This window comes from Thamnophis sirtalis, unplaced genomic scaffold, assembly GCF_051295495.1.
Source record: "Thamnophis sirtalis isolate CommonGarterSnake01/CBP01778 unplaced genomic scaffold, rThaSir2_p1.2 scaffold_6, whole genome shotgun sequence".
Lineage (NCBI taxonomy): Eukaryota > Metazoa > Chordata > Lepidosauria > Squamata > Natricidae > Thamnophis > Thamnophis sirtalis.
In genome coordinates this window covers 92005182-92025248 of record NW_028261386.1, presented here as the reverse complement: position 1 = coordinate 92025248, position 20067 = coordinate 92005182, and the positions used below count along the sequence as shown (strand labels likewise).

At 38.1% G+C, this 20067-nt stretch overlaps 1 protein-coding gene across 1 annotated transcript; it reads left to right on the top strand.

The window, feature by feature from the left end:
* The first annotated feature begins 5238 nt into the window (after positions 1-5238).
* On the top strand, positions 5239-8643 carry TCF21 (transcription factor 21). Its single transcript, XM_087719138.1, has 2 exons — positions 5239-5782; positions 8111-8643. Exons 1-2 carry the CDS (start codon positions 5327-5329, stop codon positions 8198-8200), a joined length of 546 nt encoding a protein of 181 aa, XP_087575264.1. The 5' UTR covers positions 5239-5326; the 3' UTR covers positions 8201-8643.
* The last annotated feature ends 11424 nt before the right edge of the window (positions 8644-20067 follow it).

Genomic DNA, 20067 nt, shown 5'->3' with positions numbered 1-20067 from the left:
GATTAGGTTGCATATGTGCAACTATCCCTTCCCCCAACCACTGCCACTGCCGCCACCACTGCTGGTCCATGGACCACAAAGGTTGGGGACCACTGATCTAACCAATACTTAAAGCACATTTACAGTAAGATTGGGATAGCCATTCATTACATCAGTTTATTTCTTTATATTTGACTGTTGCCTACTTTAGCTGCTATAGGAACTGTTCTCAGTAGAAAAAGTTGGGTCTCTACCACCCAAAAGTTTGGCTTCTTCAATTGTCTCCCCCTTCTTTTGCTTGAGCATCTCAAAAATACAGGAAGTAGAAAATCTTTTGCCTATTTTTGTGTCTAATCAGGATTCTAATGTATCTGCCCGAGTTATATATATCTGCCCGAGCCTCAGTGAGTCCATTTTCTCTTAATCCTGTACTATATAACTAATTTTGTGCACAATTTCAGTTGTCTGGATTTTCTTTTCATATGAGCAACTTCAATTTGATATTTCTCTTATCTTAAAGCTGGAAGAGACTCCTTGCAGAAGTTTATAGTATCAATCACTTATGCAATAAATCATGGCTGGGGAAACCAACCATGTAGGGGATCCACCTGCACAAACAATGATCAGGAACATAAAACAAAAAAGACCATAAATCTCAGACCTGCTGATGAGTAATTTTTGAAATCAGTAAGAATGCATGTCTAAAACAACTAGCTACAATAATCAATTAAGCTGACAGTGTGTTTAGTTAATAGTTCATTAAAAACAATACTCACCCAGTGTTAGCTTACATGAAAGTAAGGGTACGGAATTCCCAGATGAAGCAGAGTGTTTAAACTGATATGCTATTATTATGATTGTATGGTTGTATCTATTAGTTTGCATATAAATAGCAATAGGTAGTTCTATTTAATTCTTGCATTTTCATATCTGATACAAAAATGTATACACAGAGAGAGAGAGAGAGAGAGAGTATATGATTATGATTAAGATGGTTTTTGTTTTTTATTAGTTGTGAAGCAGGATCATTATGCAGTGATCCTTTTCCAGGATTAAATTAAGGTTGAACCACCCTATTACCCTGTTTCCCTGAAAATAAGACCTCCCCAGATAATAAGTCCAATCGGGCCATCCCCCCAAAATATACCCTCCCCAAAAAATAAGCCCTCCCCAAAAATATTGCAATACAGCAGCAGCCATGAGGCCACCACACTTGCTGTCTCCTGCACCTCAAAAATAATAAGACTGCCCCCAAAATAAGGCCAAGTGCTTATTTCGGGGGTCAAAAGAAAATAATACCATGTCTTATTTTCAGGGGGAAATTGTATAAGTTAAATGGAACTGAATGTTGGCACCATCCAAACTCAATTGGCAAGGTGTGTCTTTTCCCCCTAAGGACTGGTTACGAGGCCTAAGTTTAAACCCAAATGAGCATGACAGATCCATACAATAAGCAATAACTTTATTCAATGGCAGCCACATGTGACAACTCCCAATAGTAGTGTTAGCCCTTCTAATAAGGCTCCTTCACTTTATAACCAGCCTTGGAGCAAAAGACAAATATAAGTCTACTTTTATATGTAAATATATATAAGTTTAAACCTGGCATGACCATTCTCTTAAGAGGATCATCTCCCTACTTCTCTGTGTGGAAATTAGTTGCTCTTAATTTGGCTTCTTCCAATTAATATCACTTGAAGAAATATCTCTGCAGTGGATATGATTTAATCATTTGGTCATTCATAAAGTGCTGTTGATTTTAAGTTCTGCACAATTTTAAGATTCTTCATAGGACTTTCTGCAGGAATCACTCAGAGAATGATTTTTTTCTTTTCCAACATGAATGTTGTAAAACAATGAGCTTATCCAAGTGTAACCTTTGAGCTGAAAATGGTGGAAATTTGCTGCCTTCCAGTTGGGTTGGAAATGTAGCTCTCATAATTCTCACTTATAACTTGGGTTCATGGAGAAAGTTACTCAAAACATCCTTAATAAAACAGAAAGTCCATTTTGGAATGTAGAAAGGCAAAGATGCCATTCCAAGATTCTTAGGAGCTGTTGAGGTAGAATTCAATTGCAGCCCTCCCAAAGGTCACATCAGCTGAGCTGACTTCAGCATATTTGATGGATATTGGATTGGGGGAGCAGTCTGTAAAGTAGCTAATTTCAAGATAAATGAAAACAATGAGTCCATGTAAAGATCTAGTCATTAGATAATCTAGTCTTGCCTAGTCCCAGCATAAAATCCATCTGGGAGACTTTGGGCCAGTCACTCGCTCTCTCTCAGCCCAGCCCATAGGAGAGTAGTATGTAAGTTTGCCACCTTGGATTACTTATAAAAATAATAAAGGCTGGATTTTTAAAATGTAAAAATAAGCCCACAGGGCATATTGGACACCAACTGATAGTTTGCTGAGCCAGAGTCAAGATGCTGGCGTTGCAGAACCTTGGAGAGCTCCAAACAGGCCATTTTCTCCAATGAAGTTTGGCTTCAACTTGGATCATTCCTTTGGGATTAGTCCATTCTCTTCCTGGAAAAAAGAAAGACATTTTAGGATGGTCCTTTGGTTCAGAGTCTGGCATTGTATCGCTTCCTAAGCACCTCCCAACTTGTGCATTGCCTCCACTGAAGAATAGGCAGAAGATAAAGTGAAAACCTAGGGGTAAATCAATATTTATCTGGGACAGTCCAAATTACTCTTGACTCAAGAGTCTGAATTCCAGCTCAGCGTTGAAGCCCGGATTTATCATCCCTGCAAACAATCAGAAGTCAGGTCCCCTGCTATAAGGATAGGAGCCCAGCCAGTCCTTGCTCAATTTCCTGAGTTGCACAGAAGACCACCATGTTTCTGAAGATGCTAGCCAGAGTTGCTGGTGAAACATCAGGAAATCTGTTGTTTAGACCATGGTCATTAAACCTTGAAACTCATCAACTGTCAAAGCCTATACAAGTATAGTTGTTTTAAAAGTTGTCTAAAGCATGGGTGTTCCACATGTCTTTTGGTTGGTGTGTCACAGAATAGATTCTAATCCAGGTTTTTATGTTTTATGTTCCTCTTGGTTTCTAGCTGCTTGCTAAGAAAGGATTTTTCAAAATGATCATCATCAGTAATTAACACGCTTTGTTGCTAAGAAGTTCTACTCCCCCTCCCCACCTGAAAAGAACTCTTTTCCAAATGCCAGTTGTCTCACATTCCTCACAGACATACCACTTCATCACTCAGAGGTAGTATGGGGCTCCTTACACTAAACATTGGGACCTCACCAAAATGTCTACGCCTTCCACCCATGGGACTGCTTCCAGACTTAAGGCAATGGGAGCAATATTCGCATATGTGTTTCAATCACCAACCACCACTGAGCCAACAGATTGAACCAGAGTGTACCGGATTTCTCCTGCATTGCCCAATCACATAGTTTCATCATGGGTATACAGCTAGTAATTATATATATTTACTTAAAATGTTCCTACAGAATTATTGCAATATTTCACAGTTCATAAAAAATACTGCACTGGTTTCTTATAATAAATCATGTTAATTCACTTGTACATGCTATTCATTAACAGAGTTGGCTATTCAGAAAAACTGCCAATTATGAACCTTTTACCAAGAGGTGGAAATCTTGATCAATATTTCTAAATATGTACTTTGCACTCTTTAAATCATTTTAGAGGATGTACAACTGAAGTTTATATTGAGATTGAAAAGGCTTTGAATTCATGTTGTGGAATATTGGGGCACCATCTTGCCATTTGATCTCCTCATCGAGTGAATCAAGATTATCATTGGGAAATAAATAGTTCTACAGCTTCAGCTGATCCATTGATGAAATTCAGGCTAGATCCTCTAAGATCCAGTTTACGATATCTACCAAGAACATATATAGGAATAAAGAGTGGTTGAACAAAATAGAAATAAAACATAAGACAGAACAAGTCTGAACCTGGTAGCACTTTATTTGGTATCTTGTTCAGGTCAATAAGGAACCATTGATGAGTGTGTCCCGAAGATGCTTTTTGAAAAGGCAATTGGACTTTGTGTTTTTTTCTTGAAGATGTTTCATCATGACAACCATAATCCTGGATGACTGAGAATTCCAAAGACATTTAACCATTGATGAACACTCTGAATACAATGTTTCAGCTCCTTTGATATCCATTTAATCATCATGCCATTCAACCCCTACTCAACTGTAATGCTAAATTGAATGTCATGGGTTTGTTGGAATCAATATATGTTACATCTACAGCATTCCCACAAGAAGCAGGAAATGGCAAACCACTTCCGAATCCTTTCCAAGAAAACTGCAGAGATTTGGCCAGACAGTCACCAGGTGTTAAAACTGACCCAAAGGTATCAGAAGCAAAAATAAATAAATACTATATCCTAAAACAAATTATTCTGACATATAGCAGAAAATCCCATAAGCACCTCTTCCCAACCTTGGCAGCAAAGACACAATAAACAACAAATAAAATAGCAGCTTGTTGCCTTTTCATAACCGCCAGAATCAGCTGCTGAGATGGCTGCCCTTCTCTGCCTAACAGGAAAGATGGTCCAGCCTGGTGAGATGAAGTCTATGCAAACTCTGACAGGCTTAAGATAGTCAGCTCTGTCAAGAACTTAGAGGTCTCAGACACAGACGTCATTGACCAGCCTATTCAAATTCCAGGAATTCAGGAGTAAATGCCTAGTGTTCTGCAATTTGGAGGGGGGGGGTGAGGCAGCATTTAAGACTTCACAGGAAAAATATCATCAGTAATAGCAATCGGAAGGAAGGAAGGAAGGAAGGAAGGAAGGAAGGAAGGAAGGAAGGAAGGAAGGAAGGAAGGAAGGAAGATAGAAAGACAAGGCCTAGTTCTGAACAACTAGGAAAAGCAAATCCCATTCGATCATCTGAGCAGGGATGTCCCAGAGGTTCCTAAACCCAGGCAATCTTTGGGGCGAACCCAGGGAAGGAGACCCATCTCTGGAGACATCCTACTCTAAAAGGCTCAGCAGCAAGAAGGGAAGCAGATACATCAGGACGGAGGAGAAAAAAAGAAAACGAAGAAGGCAGATCTCCCCGTTTCAAGGAAAGCCCAGATCCTCGACTGATCCTCTCCCCCGACTGTCCCGGGGTGAGCGCGGCAGTCCACGCAGTGCGGCTACCCTTCGAAGAAAAGCCCCTCCCACGGGCTGCCCCGGACCGCCTATTCATTCCTCCCCCCCCCCCCCCGATAAATGCCTCCCGGGCGCTCCGCACAACTTGCGCTTCTCCTTCCCTCTCGCCGAGTCGGGCGAAGAAGACTGAGCGGGGGTCCCCAGGCGGCGGGCTCCCTTTCCCTGCCCCCCGGCCCGAGGCCATGTCCACGGGCTCACTGAGCGATGCCGAAGACCTTCCCGAGGCGGAGATACTGGACTGCTCCGGCAGCCTGAAAATGGACCACTGCGGTTCGCCGTCCGCTCCCCGCCAGAGTCCCGCCGAAGGCTCGGCCTGCGAGCGGCGCTCCCCTGGCAAAGGCCGGGGCGCGGCGGCGGCGGGCAAGGCGCGTAAGAAAACGCCGGGCAAGAAGAGCCCTCCGGCGGGCCAGGAGGGCAAGCAGGTCCAGCGGAACGCGGCCAACGCCCGCGAGCGGGCTCGCATGAGAGTACTGAGCAAAGCCTTCTCCCGCCTCAAGACCACCCTGCCCTGGGTGCCGCCGGACACCAAGCTCTCCAAGCTCGACACGCTCCGCCTGGCCTCCAGCTACATCGCCCACCTGAGGCAGATCCTGGCCAGCGACAAGTACGAGAACGGCTACCTTCACCCCGTCAATTTGGTGAGTGAGCCGCTCGGGAGGCGGGAAACGCGCGGCCGGGGGTGTGTGTGCGACGGCTGAAAGGACACGCGCGCCGCGACGTTCACACCTGGCTCCGCGCCTTCCTGGCGCCTTCAGCTCCCCTTCGCTTCCCCCCACCCCTAAATTCCCTGGCCAGCAAAGTCGTCGTACTTAGCCGGGTGGGTGGCGTCTCCCGGGCTGGCGATGAAGTCGGTTTTCGAAGTGGTGCGAGGCAACTGTGTGAGCTGTGGAAAAGCCTTCGCCCGCCTGGCGCGCTCGGCGCTTCCCCGCGCGCTCAGACCACTCGGCGCTCGGTTTGTCCCGAAAAGGCGCAGGGAGCGACGGGCAGAATAATAAATATAATACTAACGCCAAAACGATAATCACTTATCGTTTAAAGGAAACCCCCCCCCCCTTCTGTGGATTGCGCCACAGAACTTTTTTTCAGGCGTCCCGGCCGCTTCGTACTAATAACTGAGGGGAGCCGTCCGATCCTTCGCTCACTAAGTCCACTAATTGATTAAGGGTGGTGGTGGGAATAGTCCGATTTGTCACTTGGCGAGATCTGGTTTCGGCGTGTTTTATCTGGAGGGTTGGAGATTATTACGAGTAGTACTATCGCAACCACTAACGACTGCGACTGTTAACGTTATTTAAATCGCCATCCAAAACCGCTTTTCCGAAACGCCGAATAACAACAACGGAGTTTAAACGAAAAGAGGTGCCTTCCCCCTTGCCTCCTTTCTCACGCCCGTCGTCAGGATCCTTCCACCACCACCCCTCTTTAAATTATGGGCTTTTCGGGAGTCGAAGGGTTATGTGTGGACCGTACACCTTCAGATTTACAACCAACTTCTCGACTTCCGTCACGAAAGGAGCCACAATCCGTTTGTAGGTCACGAAGGAGGAAGAAAGAAGACGGGGTGGGCCTGATAGGAAGTGGCTTCGAATACTTACTTATAAGCTTCTCCATTTATATATATGTCGATTCCGATATTTGGAGATTCCCGTTATTTATAGCAACAGAATTGATCATAAAGAGGGAAACTTTTAGCCCCAGTTTATGGCTGAAACGAAGGCAAGAGTTTCTAAAGGGAGGAACTCGCTTTAAAAAAAAAAACTTCCATTCTGGATTTTATCGATTGAACCTTCCTTATTGGAAGGGAATGTGGCAGGGGGGCATTACATTCCTTCTCTGTGTTTTTTTTAATTTATCTGATTGATAGTTTACTTTTATTGTGGTCCTATATGTAAAACAATTATTTTCATACTCGTATTAATGGTTAATTAGTTCATAATAAAGGGATGAGGCTTTATTTATTACTCTGGTTAGCAACAGTAAACATATAAAAAAGTTACTCAAAGCGAAACAAACCCAGAACCTCAAACTATTTTGACTGATGGATTTGGCAGAAGGGATGAGACATGGTTGACCTTGTTAGTTTTGCTGATATCATTATTGCATGCATACGTTTACTTCATTTTTAAAAGACATTTAGATTAGTTACTACAATAGCATGACAATGATGAATAATTTCCCACCACCACAATACAGATAATCTACACAGATTTTATTTTGCTAGCAATTTTGCATTCATGACATTTAAAAAACAAGGTGATTTGTGGCTATTGTCTTTGCCCATAAGAAACAGATAGGACTGTAATTTTACAGTTCTAGCATTATATTTTCCTTATGAGGTTTCTGACCTCAACAGAACTTTGGCAGCTGCAAACCAAAGGATACAGTCAAGAAGAAACCCCCATCTCCAACTTTAAAATGCTTTTAGAGGAGATAGTACTCTTATCTTTTTCAAAACAAAGCAAAAGTGAAGTGGGAGCCGTGCCTTGACATTACCCAGTCAAGAATAGACAGGGGCTTAAAAAAAAAGATGCCTGCCCCAATATGCTTTTTTGGGTTGCATTCATTATATATCTATTTGAGAGAAATATCATTTCTATCAAATATAACAAATGTTGGTATTTAGGATCAATAAAGCACGACCTTTCGCTCTAAACAAGATTTCAGAGAGTTATGAGAAACTTAAAGAGTAAAAAAAACATATTTATGGTGCAAAACATGACTGCAGCTGCATGGGGCAATACGGTGGAGCCATCTTAAGAACCTAGTTACACTCAGTAGCTTGTGTAGCTACTTCTTCCTATTGTTTGGAAAGAACACCTGGGTTATCTATGTAAGACTTTGTTTATTACAGTTCAAGAACTGCACCATTTAAAATACACTGATCTCTCTTTCTCTCTCTTCCTTTCTTCTTCCTTTCTTTTTCTTTCTCGCCTTTGCCCCCACCCCTTTTTGCTCCTTGGCTGCAGACATGGCCTTTTATGATTGCTGGCAAACCAGAGAATGAGCTGAAAGAAGCAGTAAACACAACTCGGTTGTGTGGCCCTACTGCCTCCTGACCCAGGATTTTTGAGCATAAGAAAAGCACTCTTCTCTGTGGATGAATGCAATTGTGCATTGTGTATACGAACGGGTGGAGGAAGCATTTCAAGGAGACAACAAACTGTTTTCTCATGGAACAAACAAATCCTAAAACTGAAAAGAAGACCAAATGTACTATGCCAAAGGAAAGTGAAACAATCACAAAGAACATATATTTAACTTTATTAACTTGTATATATATATATATATATATAAACATATATATATTTTGAATATCCTGCAGCAACACCTTGCTGGTCCAAGTGCTGTTCTCTGGATCCAACTAAAATTTGCAACTTTCTATCTTTGTGTACTCCACTTTGTGAAAGACGGCGATTCCTAGAATCAATTATTCTGAAATCACATCTCTAAAAAGAATACACATTAAAGATATTCTATGAATATATTTTCTTCAAACAAATTTTGCTATAATTTGTTTAATTTTTTTTAAAAAATATCCTCAACGGGAAAACGAAAATAGCGCACTGTGGTATGTGGGGTTTTTCTTCCATTTGTTTCCAAAGAAAAGAGAAAGAGAGAGGATTACTATTTATTTTATTTTGGCTGAGGAGATTTTACAAATCTTAAAGTGACACAATCCAAAAACCATTTGACCTCAGATTATGAAATGTTTATTTTCCTAATTAAGAAGAGGTAGACCGTATCCTTTGGGGGGAGGTTTAGATGGCTAGAAAAACAGCATGTAATGGCTGTCTCACTCAAGAAGGAAGGAACCTGTTTGTCACATTTCCAATAATTTAACTTAAGAATTAGGGAGATTGTGAAATTAGCAACAAAGTTTAATGCAAAATTTGTAGCTCAAACCATACATTTGTATTATCATTACTATTCATGTCTTAATTTAGAATGGGTTGTTTGCAAAGCTGATAAGGATGGAAAACAGACAGTTATTATCTTTGCATACCAAGCCATCTAAGTTTTATAGAATTTTTTACAAGTCATGCAAATGAAGTGTTACCATGGAATGTGTCTTTTCTAAACATTTCTAATGTAAGGCTGAAAACAGAAAAATGCTCATTGAAGGTAGGTACAATTTCTTTGAATAGAATAAATCTGAAGCAGGGTGCTTGAAGGATTAAAGTGATTTGATTTATACTTGGAAATAAATCCCAGGTAAGTTCAGAAGGTTTTCCTGTTAACCTCATTTTTTCCAAGGGATTTATATGATGACCCTAAATAACTTTTTGGAAATTAGCATCAGCTCTAAATTATACATTCCTAAATAACAGACACAACATGAGAAAAAATACTTCCAGATTACATCCCAGCATATTTGTTTTTAGTTAAGCGACTTGAAGATCTGCTGTATATAGTTTGGGTTTTTTCGTTAAAAATGGTAGAAAGGAATTATTTGAAAAGTATCAAGCAGGTCAAACATTTTTTTTCTGAATGTCACAAGGATGCAGTTAATAATTTAAATTATATATGAATTAGAGTAAATGTAAAAAGCATTTTTACCATAAAATATTTGAACTTTTGCTTTGTTCTGCCATTCAGACTGTGTCATCCATAACCTTTCAAATAAACCAAACAAAACAAAAGCTGAAATATTTTGCTTTAAGATTTTTTCATTCTTGTTTGCATATCTCTAATACAGTGATAGAGGGATAGGCAGACCCAAGCTACCAACAGCAATGTTGGGGGCAATTACTTGTTTGAGTCGGACAGCTATAGAAATCGAATAAATATATAAAGTTAATTAATGCTTTCATAAAGAAAGGCAACACATTATCTTCAATATCCTATGCTTATTAAGAAACTTGGTAACTCAAAATACTCTTTAAATGATATCACCTTTATCTTCAATATCAAGTAAACCTTTATATATCCAGAAATGAATCAGAATCGAGCTGGAAGGGATCTTGGAGGTCTTCTAGTCCAGGCCCCTGCTCAAGCAGGAGATCCTATACTATTTCAGACAAGTAACTGTCCAATCTCTGCTTAAAAACCTCCAATGATGAAGAAGCACCCACAATGTCTGAAGGCAAGCTTTTTCCACTGGTTAATGTCCTCACTGTTAGGAAATTTCTCCTTAATTCCAGGTTGCTTCTCTCCTTGATTAATTTTCATCCATTGTTTCTTGTCCTGCCCACTGGTGTTTTGGAAAATAAATTGATCCGCTCCTCTTTGTGGAAGCCTCTCAAATACTGGAATACTGCTATCATGCCACCCCCTCATCCTTCTTTTCTTTAGATTAGCCATACCCAGTTCCTACAACCATTCTTTATATGTTTTAGTTTCTGGATCTTTAAAGTACTAATACTTCACATGATTTTGATTCTATGCCTTTGTTTATACAACCAAGGATTGTATTAACTTTTTGGGGTGCTGCCACACACTGCTGACTCATGTTTAAGTGGTCATCCACTAGGACTGCAAGGTCCCTCTCACAGTTACTGTTTTGGGGTCAGGTTTCCCCGTAATCTGTACTTGTACCTTTGTTTTTTTCTGACCAGGTGTAAAACCTTACTTTTCTCCACATTAAATTTCATTTTGTTGGCTAGGGCTCATTGTTCAAGTCTGTCAAGATCCTTTTGGATCCTGAGCTTGTCTTCTGTGGTATTAACTATTCTTGCCAGCTTAGTGTCATTGCAAATTTGATGAGTTCTTCTATTCCCTCATCTAAGTCATTTATGATCACATGGAAGTGTTCTGGGCCTAAGACAGAATCTTGTGGTACCCCACTGTAGCTGTAGTACCATTAGGGACTATTTGTTGAGTACAGTTTGTCAGCCAGTTACAAATCCATCTGGGGATGATGGATTCCACATTTTTCTATCTTACCAAGAAGTAGGTTGTGGTCTACTTTGTCAAATCCCTTACTGAAGTCTAAATATACCATGTACTCAGCATTTTGTTAGTTACTTGTCAAACAATGAAATAAGATTGGTTTGGCATGATCTGTTTTTAACAAACCCATGTTGGCTACTAGTTATAACTTTTATTTGTTTCTAGATGTTCACAGATTATTTTTTTGATTATTTTTTCCAGTATCTTTCTAGGTATTGATGTTAGGCTGATTAGCCTGTAGTTTCCGGGGTCTATCTCCCCCCCCCTTTTTTTTTTTGAAGATGGGAACCATATCAGCTCTTTTCCAGTTCTCTGGTAGTTCCCTGGTGGTCCAAGATTTTTTAAAGATATATCATACAATGATTACAATGAGATAACACCTACCAGCTCCTTCAGAACTCTGAGATGTAATCCATCAGATCCCAGTGATTTATATCCATCAAGGTCAGACAGGTGTTGTCTTACCATTTTCTTGCTTATTTTAATTTTTATTTCTAGCCTGTATCTTGCAAATATGATTTCTTGGTAAATCAGAATACTCTTTAGATGAAACTACCTTTATATTTAACTGGTTTAACCAAGCAGTCAAGACAAGATGATTTCTTTGTAGGACACACATTCAACTTTTACCTCAGGTCTACTCTACATCTTTTAAACTGAAGGACAGGGAAGTCCACACTTCTGTTTTACTAAAAAGAACGTATTGTCTTTGTTAACCATCTGATTTGGGCTGGCTGGGCTATGTTGACAATCTTTACAGCCACATGTGCATGCATCCGTACAAACCATGGGACATTACAAACTCATGGTAACCCACTACCAACCCTTCTCTCTCCAATTTCTGGATTGCTGAAGTCTATAAGGAGAACATCTGGTGCCTTTGCATTCTGTCTTAGTGGTTTCTCAACTTGTCATCTGCTAGAATGCTGAATAAAATTATAAGGTATGCCATATTTCCAAATATTTTTTATCAATCGGATGGTGCAAGGCTGTATGTATGTATGTATGTATGTATGTATGTATGTATGTATGTATGTATGTATGTATTTATTTATGAGATTTATATTGCTGCCTATTCGCACATGGTGATTCAAGGCAGCTTACAAAAATATAAAAACATTATATAAAAAACAAACTAATAAAAGAATCATAAATAATAAAATATGCCCCCCCGCCCTGGTGATAACATATCATATGAGCCATTTAATGGGTCCATCCTGCTCCCCATTCCCCAGGCCCTCTGTATACATTTTATATTGCTATTGCTATTGCTATTATATAGTATTATGGAAGCACTTGTTATGCATGTACATTATACTTTTGCATAGGATAGGATAATCTTTAACGGCTCATCCCTTTTGGATAACAACTTGCCTGGAATTTATTATTAATCATCAAACAATAATTTATATTACTGGAAGATAAAAGAATATTTTCAAAGAAGTTCCTTTCTTTAGTGTGGGGTACCTAACTTTAAAAACAGCCTTGTTGCAAAGATAATTACCCTTTTCATCAAACTCCCAGAGCCTCCCAATAGGTAAGACCCAGGGGAGTATGTTAAGGAACATTAAAAAATACTGATAGAATAATTTGGATGGGACGATCCTCTTGCCTTGTACAGTCTCATGGTGCCCTGGCTTTAATTTAAACATCATTCTTTCTATTGATCTGATCTGTTACTCTCTGAGAGATTACGCGAAGAGATAAACAGAAGTGCTGGGCTCTTTCCTCTGAGGCAGCTCAGTCCAGAGGCAGCTGATGCGCCAGATCCCAGAGAACTGTTTAACGTTTCAAGGTTATGACCGCACTGTTTACAAAATGTCTTCAGTTATTTATACTGTTATTCCCAGCAGAGGAGCTTTAAATTTCCACAGTTTCGTTCATATATGTGTAATATTGTTTAATTTGATACCTAGATTCCTTTTGGGAACAGTAACATTCCCATGGGGGAAAGTTTCACTAAACTCAAACCTAACCTTTTGCAAAATTTGCAAAAAAAAAACACCACAAAAACCTCTAACTAAAAGGTATATAAAGAAGTAGAAGGAACACGGCATCGGGAAGATGTGATTAAGACCCCTTATCCAAGATGTAACTGTCTTGCATAAGCTTAAAAATCATGTTTATTGTAGAAGTTTTAATGGACCATCTTATCACATGCATGAAATAGTTTTATTAATGGCATGATATAAAGATAGCTTAAGACAGGCGACAGTTGACAAATTTTCCAGATTTTTGTTTACAAAACTCCAGGCAACACACAATACATCTATTGGGATATTGTGCAAATCTCACATATATATCAGACACAAGAAAATAAATATTTTTCCTATTAGCATGAGTGTGTGATCCACAAGAGTACTAATTTCTGAATAGCAGGCTGAATTAAAAAAAAGTATACATATAAAGGCAGATAATGAATGCTCTTTTGCAATAAGCTAGAAATCCCCAGGATTTTTCTGCAACCAAATTTCACAGACACAGATTTGATTGTTAATTTATCTGTGACATCATCCCATCAGAATTAATTAGGTTCCAATATCCATGCTTCATAATTATAAGGGGTATTGTGGCTTGGTATATTAAGATAATTATCTAAATTATTCTTACATAGATTATGACTGTAAAATGTATATAAGAAACATACATCTTAAAACAACATTAATATACACTTGGTTTTAATTAACCAAAAATAATTTCAGAATCCTCTTATAATATTAAAATAATTAAGCATACTCACTTCACCTCAATGAGTAAGTAGTTTTTTCAGGAGAGAGCTGCCATTAGGTTTTTATGGCAAACGGCTAGCACCAGATTCCAAAATATGGATAGAATCAGGTCAAGAATGTGGGCAGATTCAACATAATCGAATGTGCACCAAATAATTAAATGCAGTATCAATAACTCTCCGTGTATTTTGTATTTTTTTGTCTGTCACATTATTAATATTCAGCAGCATTTTAACTGAATTTAACTAGATTATATTAACTAGAATATATCTCCCTCTTTATGTATTTAATGATTCTCCTTCCAGCTTGTTAAAAATAATTCAGCATCATCCCAATTAAACTGAATTTAAACCAAAATAATTAAAACTCTTCCTATATTTACTTCTCCAATTTTGTTAACACTACAGCTCAGCAGCTACTTTTGGAGAATCCCTGAGGCCCATTTGGTTCTGGGTGAGCCATATGGGACCTAACCTAAGGCTTCAGTCGTCATCCCCTATATTTTATACGTATAAAGAGGCAGAATAAGACAGCATTAAAGACTGCCAAGAGGTAATTAGTTTATCTGAAGTATGTGCAAGATGTATGTTAAAGACGCAGTGTCATTCTTTCCCCATCTTCAATTAAATTTAAACAAAGAATTGCATAGGCCCCACATTCATTTATATAAGGTACATGACATTTCATCTGTATAAAATCTGCAACATGAAGATATTTAGTCTTAAATTTAAAAAAATGTACTGAGGCATCTCTCTGCAGTCTTAGGGCCTAATTACTCGGTTAATGCCATTTTAATCTATTATGTTGTAAATAATAACAACCCTGGACCTTACTAGAATTGGGACCAAGGCATATTGGAAGAGAATTAACCTAAAGTATCTTTACTGTTACCCAAACCTTTTGTGTCAGGAAGGAGGCTCTTGTAAATAACATATGTAATTTGATTCTTAGAATTCTGGCCTGAGAAATGTTTGTCTCTCGCTTATGTTTATATGATGTTCTCTAAATATGCTAAATATGCTCTAAATAAGGTAAGACAAGAGACAACAAATTTATAGCAAAGGACAGTTGTGCACATTTCTGATTTTTTTCCTTTAATACTAATTGGCTGCTGCCTGCAATATAATATAATACAATATAATAAATCTAGCCCTCTCTCTAGTTTTGCCACTATAAAAAATGTTTTTTTTAAAAAAAATTAGGCAATGAATTAAGAAATATACATTGAATAAACAAATGTGTAGAAAGCCTATTCAAATTTTGGGGAAGACAAGAACTATGATTGAATTAATCATTGGAATGGACTATCTTTTTTATATCAAATAAAGCAAAAGGCTGGTCTTCTTATTGGTTAGGTTTGAACCCATCTAACATTGTGCTGAGTTGCTCTAAAGCAGTGTTTTTCATATGTGGCAAGTTTAAGATATGTAGAAATCAACTTTAAGAATTCCCTGAAACAGTTGGGGAATTCTTGTAGTAGAAATCCCCAAATCTTAAAGTTACCAAGTTTGAAAAAACCCTGACCCAAAATGAAATAATATTCAGAGCTTAATCGTTGAGTGATATATGAATACCTCTTCAACAAAGTTGATACCCAGTTCAGATGTGTGGGTATGTATGATTTTATTGACCTAAAAGACATCTACAGGGTTGGTTCAAGGCATTTCATTCCTATGGCTAAGAAGCAAACAGTACACAGTATTAGAATTTCATATTTTAAGGGCACTGATGCCTCTCCTATAACCTGACAATACAAGAGCATAACAATGAATGAATAATTATCCCTTTGCTGTCTTTTTGTGATGTCTAAACTTCTGATGCTTGTTATCCTTAAAAAAAGGACTGTCCCTCGAGAACTATAATTCTTAGCAAAGTTAGCAAAGTGCTCATATGTTTCCTCTTCAGGATTACTTACTCTGAATCATACATACATACGTATATGTATGTGTATATAAATTGGAATATTTTATGTTCTAGATTCTGAGAATAACATACATTTATCCATGGCTAGTATTTCACCTGAAGTAAATCAAACAAACCTAAAAAAGTTCCCGAGTCTACAGAATTGTCCATTTTCTATACCATACCTATGGAATTCTGCTGAATCCAAGAATTTCTTTTAATTTCTTTCCTGTTAGTGTCTTATCTATTCTATTCTCATCTCTTCTGAAAGTATCATGACTCTGCCCATGTTTAAAGTACCTGAAGCTTAAGGTACATGAATATATGGCCATTCTTTGTAATACAGTCTCAGGAGATGCACCCAGCATGTTATCAGCTTGTGGCTCTATCAACTCCCTGTGGGAGAGCTTCATTGATTGTTACTAAAAGGGCTAATACAACATGAACATACCTTAAAGATGTTTCACTGAGTGACTAATGAACTTCACAGAATTTTCTGTGTTAAGTAGAACAAAATTGGAAATTAGAATTCTGGGAGTTGAAGTCTACAGATCTTAAAGTTGCCAAATTAGAACAACCTGACTTGTCAGGGAGAGTAGAAAAATAGGAGTTTGGTTTGAGCTCCAGTGTGAATATTTAAGAACCAGTTCTCGTGAATTGGGTCAAATCAGTGGAATAATATATCTGACTGAATGGCCACCTGGCCGTGGACTCCCTCCAAGTGTCTTTTAGGAAAGCCCTCCTTAACAGGCTTGCTTAGCACCTAGTTTATTATCTTTTTAGTGCCAATTAAGCAGAGATATTTTTATTCCCTGGAAATCATTACTCTTTATATGGTATGTATTTTAAAATACTATATTTTAAGAGATACTGGCTCAAAAACTTTAAAAAAAAATCTCTGAACCTGATGAAATGGAATGGTGTGCATCCTATTACTTGAAAATTCATTAATAAAAGACTAATAAGAATGTCACCTTCTGTATTAGTACATTAGCCCTAATTTTCTTTGTACCCAATAAGCCCTGCAACAGCTGGCAGAATGGCTCTAACAGCCGTGATGAGAAGAATATTGCTTGGATGCTACCATAATCAGAGGCACAGGCCTTCAAATAAAAAAACATCAACCCATGGCTTGCATTTGTCACCAACTGATCTCTCCCTTCTTTCATTGCATCTCATTATGGTTGAGATAATTTAAGAGTTCATTTTGTGAACAGAGTATTAGAGATCAATACCTATCCCCCAATACATCAAAAAGTGCCTATAGCATTCTATTACTCTTTGCGCCTCCTTTTATCTGCTTTATAACTGATCCCAAAAAACTCCCCATCTATCTGCACACAAATACATAAACACCACACTCATACATGGCACTAAATCATGAGCTTTCCTTGGTTCTAGCTTAACACACTGCAGGAACCTAGCCTCTGATATGATAAGCCACAATATTTAATTCAATAGTTTAGTTTAATACCATAATAGTAGCCAGTGTTGCTTTATAGAAATTTACGTTGAGTAAGCAAATTGTGTTTGTCTTGATGTAGGTGTCTTACATACAAAAAAATGAACGCTATAAAAATGGCTCTCAAACACATTTTAAACATTAGAAATTGTTGAGAATATTCATAGTTTGGGTTGTAGGTTTGAGCAGAGGTCTGTTCTCTGAGCTTCCTGTTTAGCTCCCAGACTTTTCATTACCAAACTTCAGCAGGGTTTTGGGTGAAGTATCTTATTTGTTTATATAGAGACACTTCACCCAAAAATCCCGCTGAAGATGTTACCTGGTTTGATAATGAAATGCCCGGGAGCTAAACAGTAAAGTTGGAGAATAGACCTCTGCCAAAACATTTTAAACTTCCTTTCAACATTGCTATCTTGTAGAAAGCATGCCTTTTCCTTGGCAGCCCCTACTCCATGGAACATCCTTCTAACACCACCCACCCCCCCATAAAAAAAATTGTCAGGCCTCTACCATCCTCAACATCCATAAAGTGTTGAAGATCTGACTTCCTCACCAGGCGCTCTGATAAGATGAAGTGATTGCACAAAGGAAGCTTAATTTACACCAGATTTTTGTTTTTATGTAGTTGATTTTAACACTTTTAATATGGTTCTTGTGTTATTTTAATTTTTAATTTAGAGCTGCCCAGAATTTGTTGTAAGATGGGTGGCTATATAAATGTTTTAAATTAATAAACTTTGAGTACACAGCAAGATCTTTATGTTAGAATTTTCCTCCAAGTCCCAATCAGTCCTATCTAACAGTTAGTGATAAGGGCTAGCTACTAAGAGTTGCAATCTAATAATTCCAGAAGCGTGTGCATTGTCTCTCCATGTTCACTGGCTAGGATTTTGATAGTCGAAATTCAATAAGATAGAAGTAGAAGTCACAGTATTACAATCTTTATAGCTATAGCTGAAATGGAGTAGGAAACTGGACTTTCAATTTATTGGGGGTTGGCCGGTGAGATGGAAGCAGAGGAGGGGGGAATTAAAAGGCAGGCAGAATGATGGATGGGTTGGGAAAATTGTCTGGTAGTGTTTGTTTCAAACTTTTGGCAAGAGTATACTTTCCCCCAAAGTCTCTTGCATAGAAGAAAAAGTAGAAAAAAAGAAAGAGGGGAAAGACAACTTATCTAATTTTGGGATAGGCTTTACCATCCTCTCCCAAGAGTATACAACTTCAACAGAAAAATAATTTTCCCTCTCTGCTTTAGGGTCAGGCTACAGTAGGGCACAAGAAAGAAAACATGCAAGTTCTAAAGGGCATCAGAAGCATTTCAAATCACGTGGCTGACCTGCAGAAATCCTTGTAAATTTCACAGCTGAAACAGGAAGCCAGTCTTCACCCTTTAAAGGCTTGTTTGTCTAACAACTGCCGAGTTAGAAATGAAGCAACATGCAAACATTACTACTAATTATACTTTTTCCACAGAGACATTTAAGAGACACAATTTTATCTGCAGAAACTCCACCGACAAATGCAACAAAGCTTTTTTCATATGAATTGTATATAGTTTTCTTTTTATACTCACTGCTATAATTGAATATTTACCAGAATATCTAAAAGGAATTTTCTTTTATGAAAAAGATGTGGTTGTATTGCTAATATCTCTGTCTTAAAAGGAAGCCAGAGGTCACCTTTGTTAAATTTGTTTTATATATGTGTGTGTGTGTATAAAATCACTTTTAATATGTTTTGCCATTCCTTTTCCTTTTATGTTAGTATTTCAATATATGATATCAAAACCTAATAGAGGTATTATAAATAAAAATGCAAAAAAATATTCTAACTTGTTTGGGGAAAAATTCAAAAGTAAATTGTACCAACTTTAGGATCTATAGTATGTGGTGTCTTATATCCAAGAATTTAAAAAGATAAACATTTAAACATTTCCTCAATTTTTTTCTTTTTATATGCCACAGGGTGGCACTCATGCTTTGTATATTTTTCTACCACATAAACAAACAAACAAACCTATGGAGGGAAATTAAAATTGGTTTTCTCAAATATTGTATTTTATAAATTTATACACACACGTTTTCAATCAGATCTCCAATCATATTAGGTAGAAAATGCTTGCTTTTTTAGAATGAAAAACTAGTCTCCAGATACTCTATTTAGTACAATGCAATCCACAATACACTTTAATAAATGCATCAGTTTTACGTTCTCGTCATAATTAAAATCCATGAGGGACAACTAAACTCTCATCTAGCATTAGGTTACTGGTTTTTTCTTGGTTTAGCTGGTGCTATGTTCTGAAACAAAATTATTATGAACAGATGTAAAAAAAAAAAATCACTTTTTGAAAACTTTTAAGTACCCATATCCATGTTCTTAGAAAGTAATGTTTCTAGATGAGGCAGTTACAGTTCTCCATACAGAGAACATTTGGAGGAAAGTAAATATTCAAATGACAATATCTGCTGCTTGCAAATCATGTTTCATGGATAACTCCTAATGCTGACACTGTCCAGTTTCTTTAAGATATCGATATTATTATCATAATTATTAATGAAATGAGGAAGGAAGGAAAAAGAAAAGAGAAATATTACTCCCTATTTCCAGAAGGGGAATAGTATATTAAATACTTGGATAAGTGCTAGACGACAGACAGCATACCTAAAACTCTGAATTCTGCTGTCATCTAGCGACAGCCAGTTGTTACATTACTATTAGCCTTTAGCCTTCTGAAGAAATCAGCCGGAAAGCCCCGAGGGCGAGAGGGGGGGAGAGAACGCGATTGCTCTTCTCTGGCCACGCCCTCCCCGTCCCGATTTGCATTGGAAGCTTTCGGACACTCGAAGAAAGTAAGCCGGATCGAACAAACTATAGAAGCGACCTTAAACCGGAAGGACCGTGCACGCGGAGAACATCCGGTTGCCGCTCTAGGCAGCGG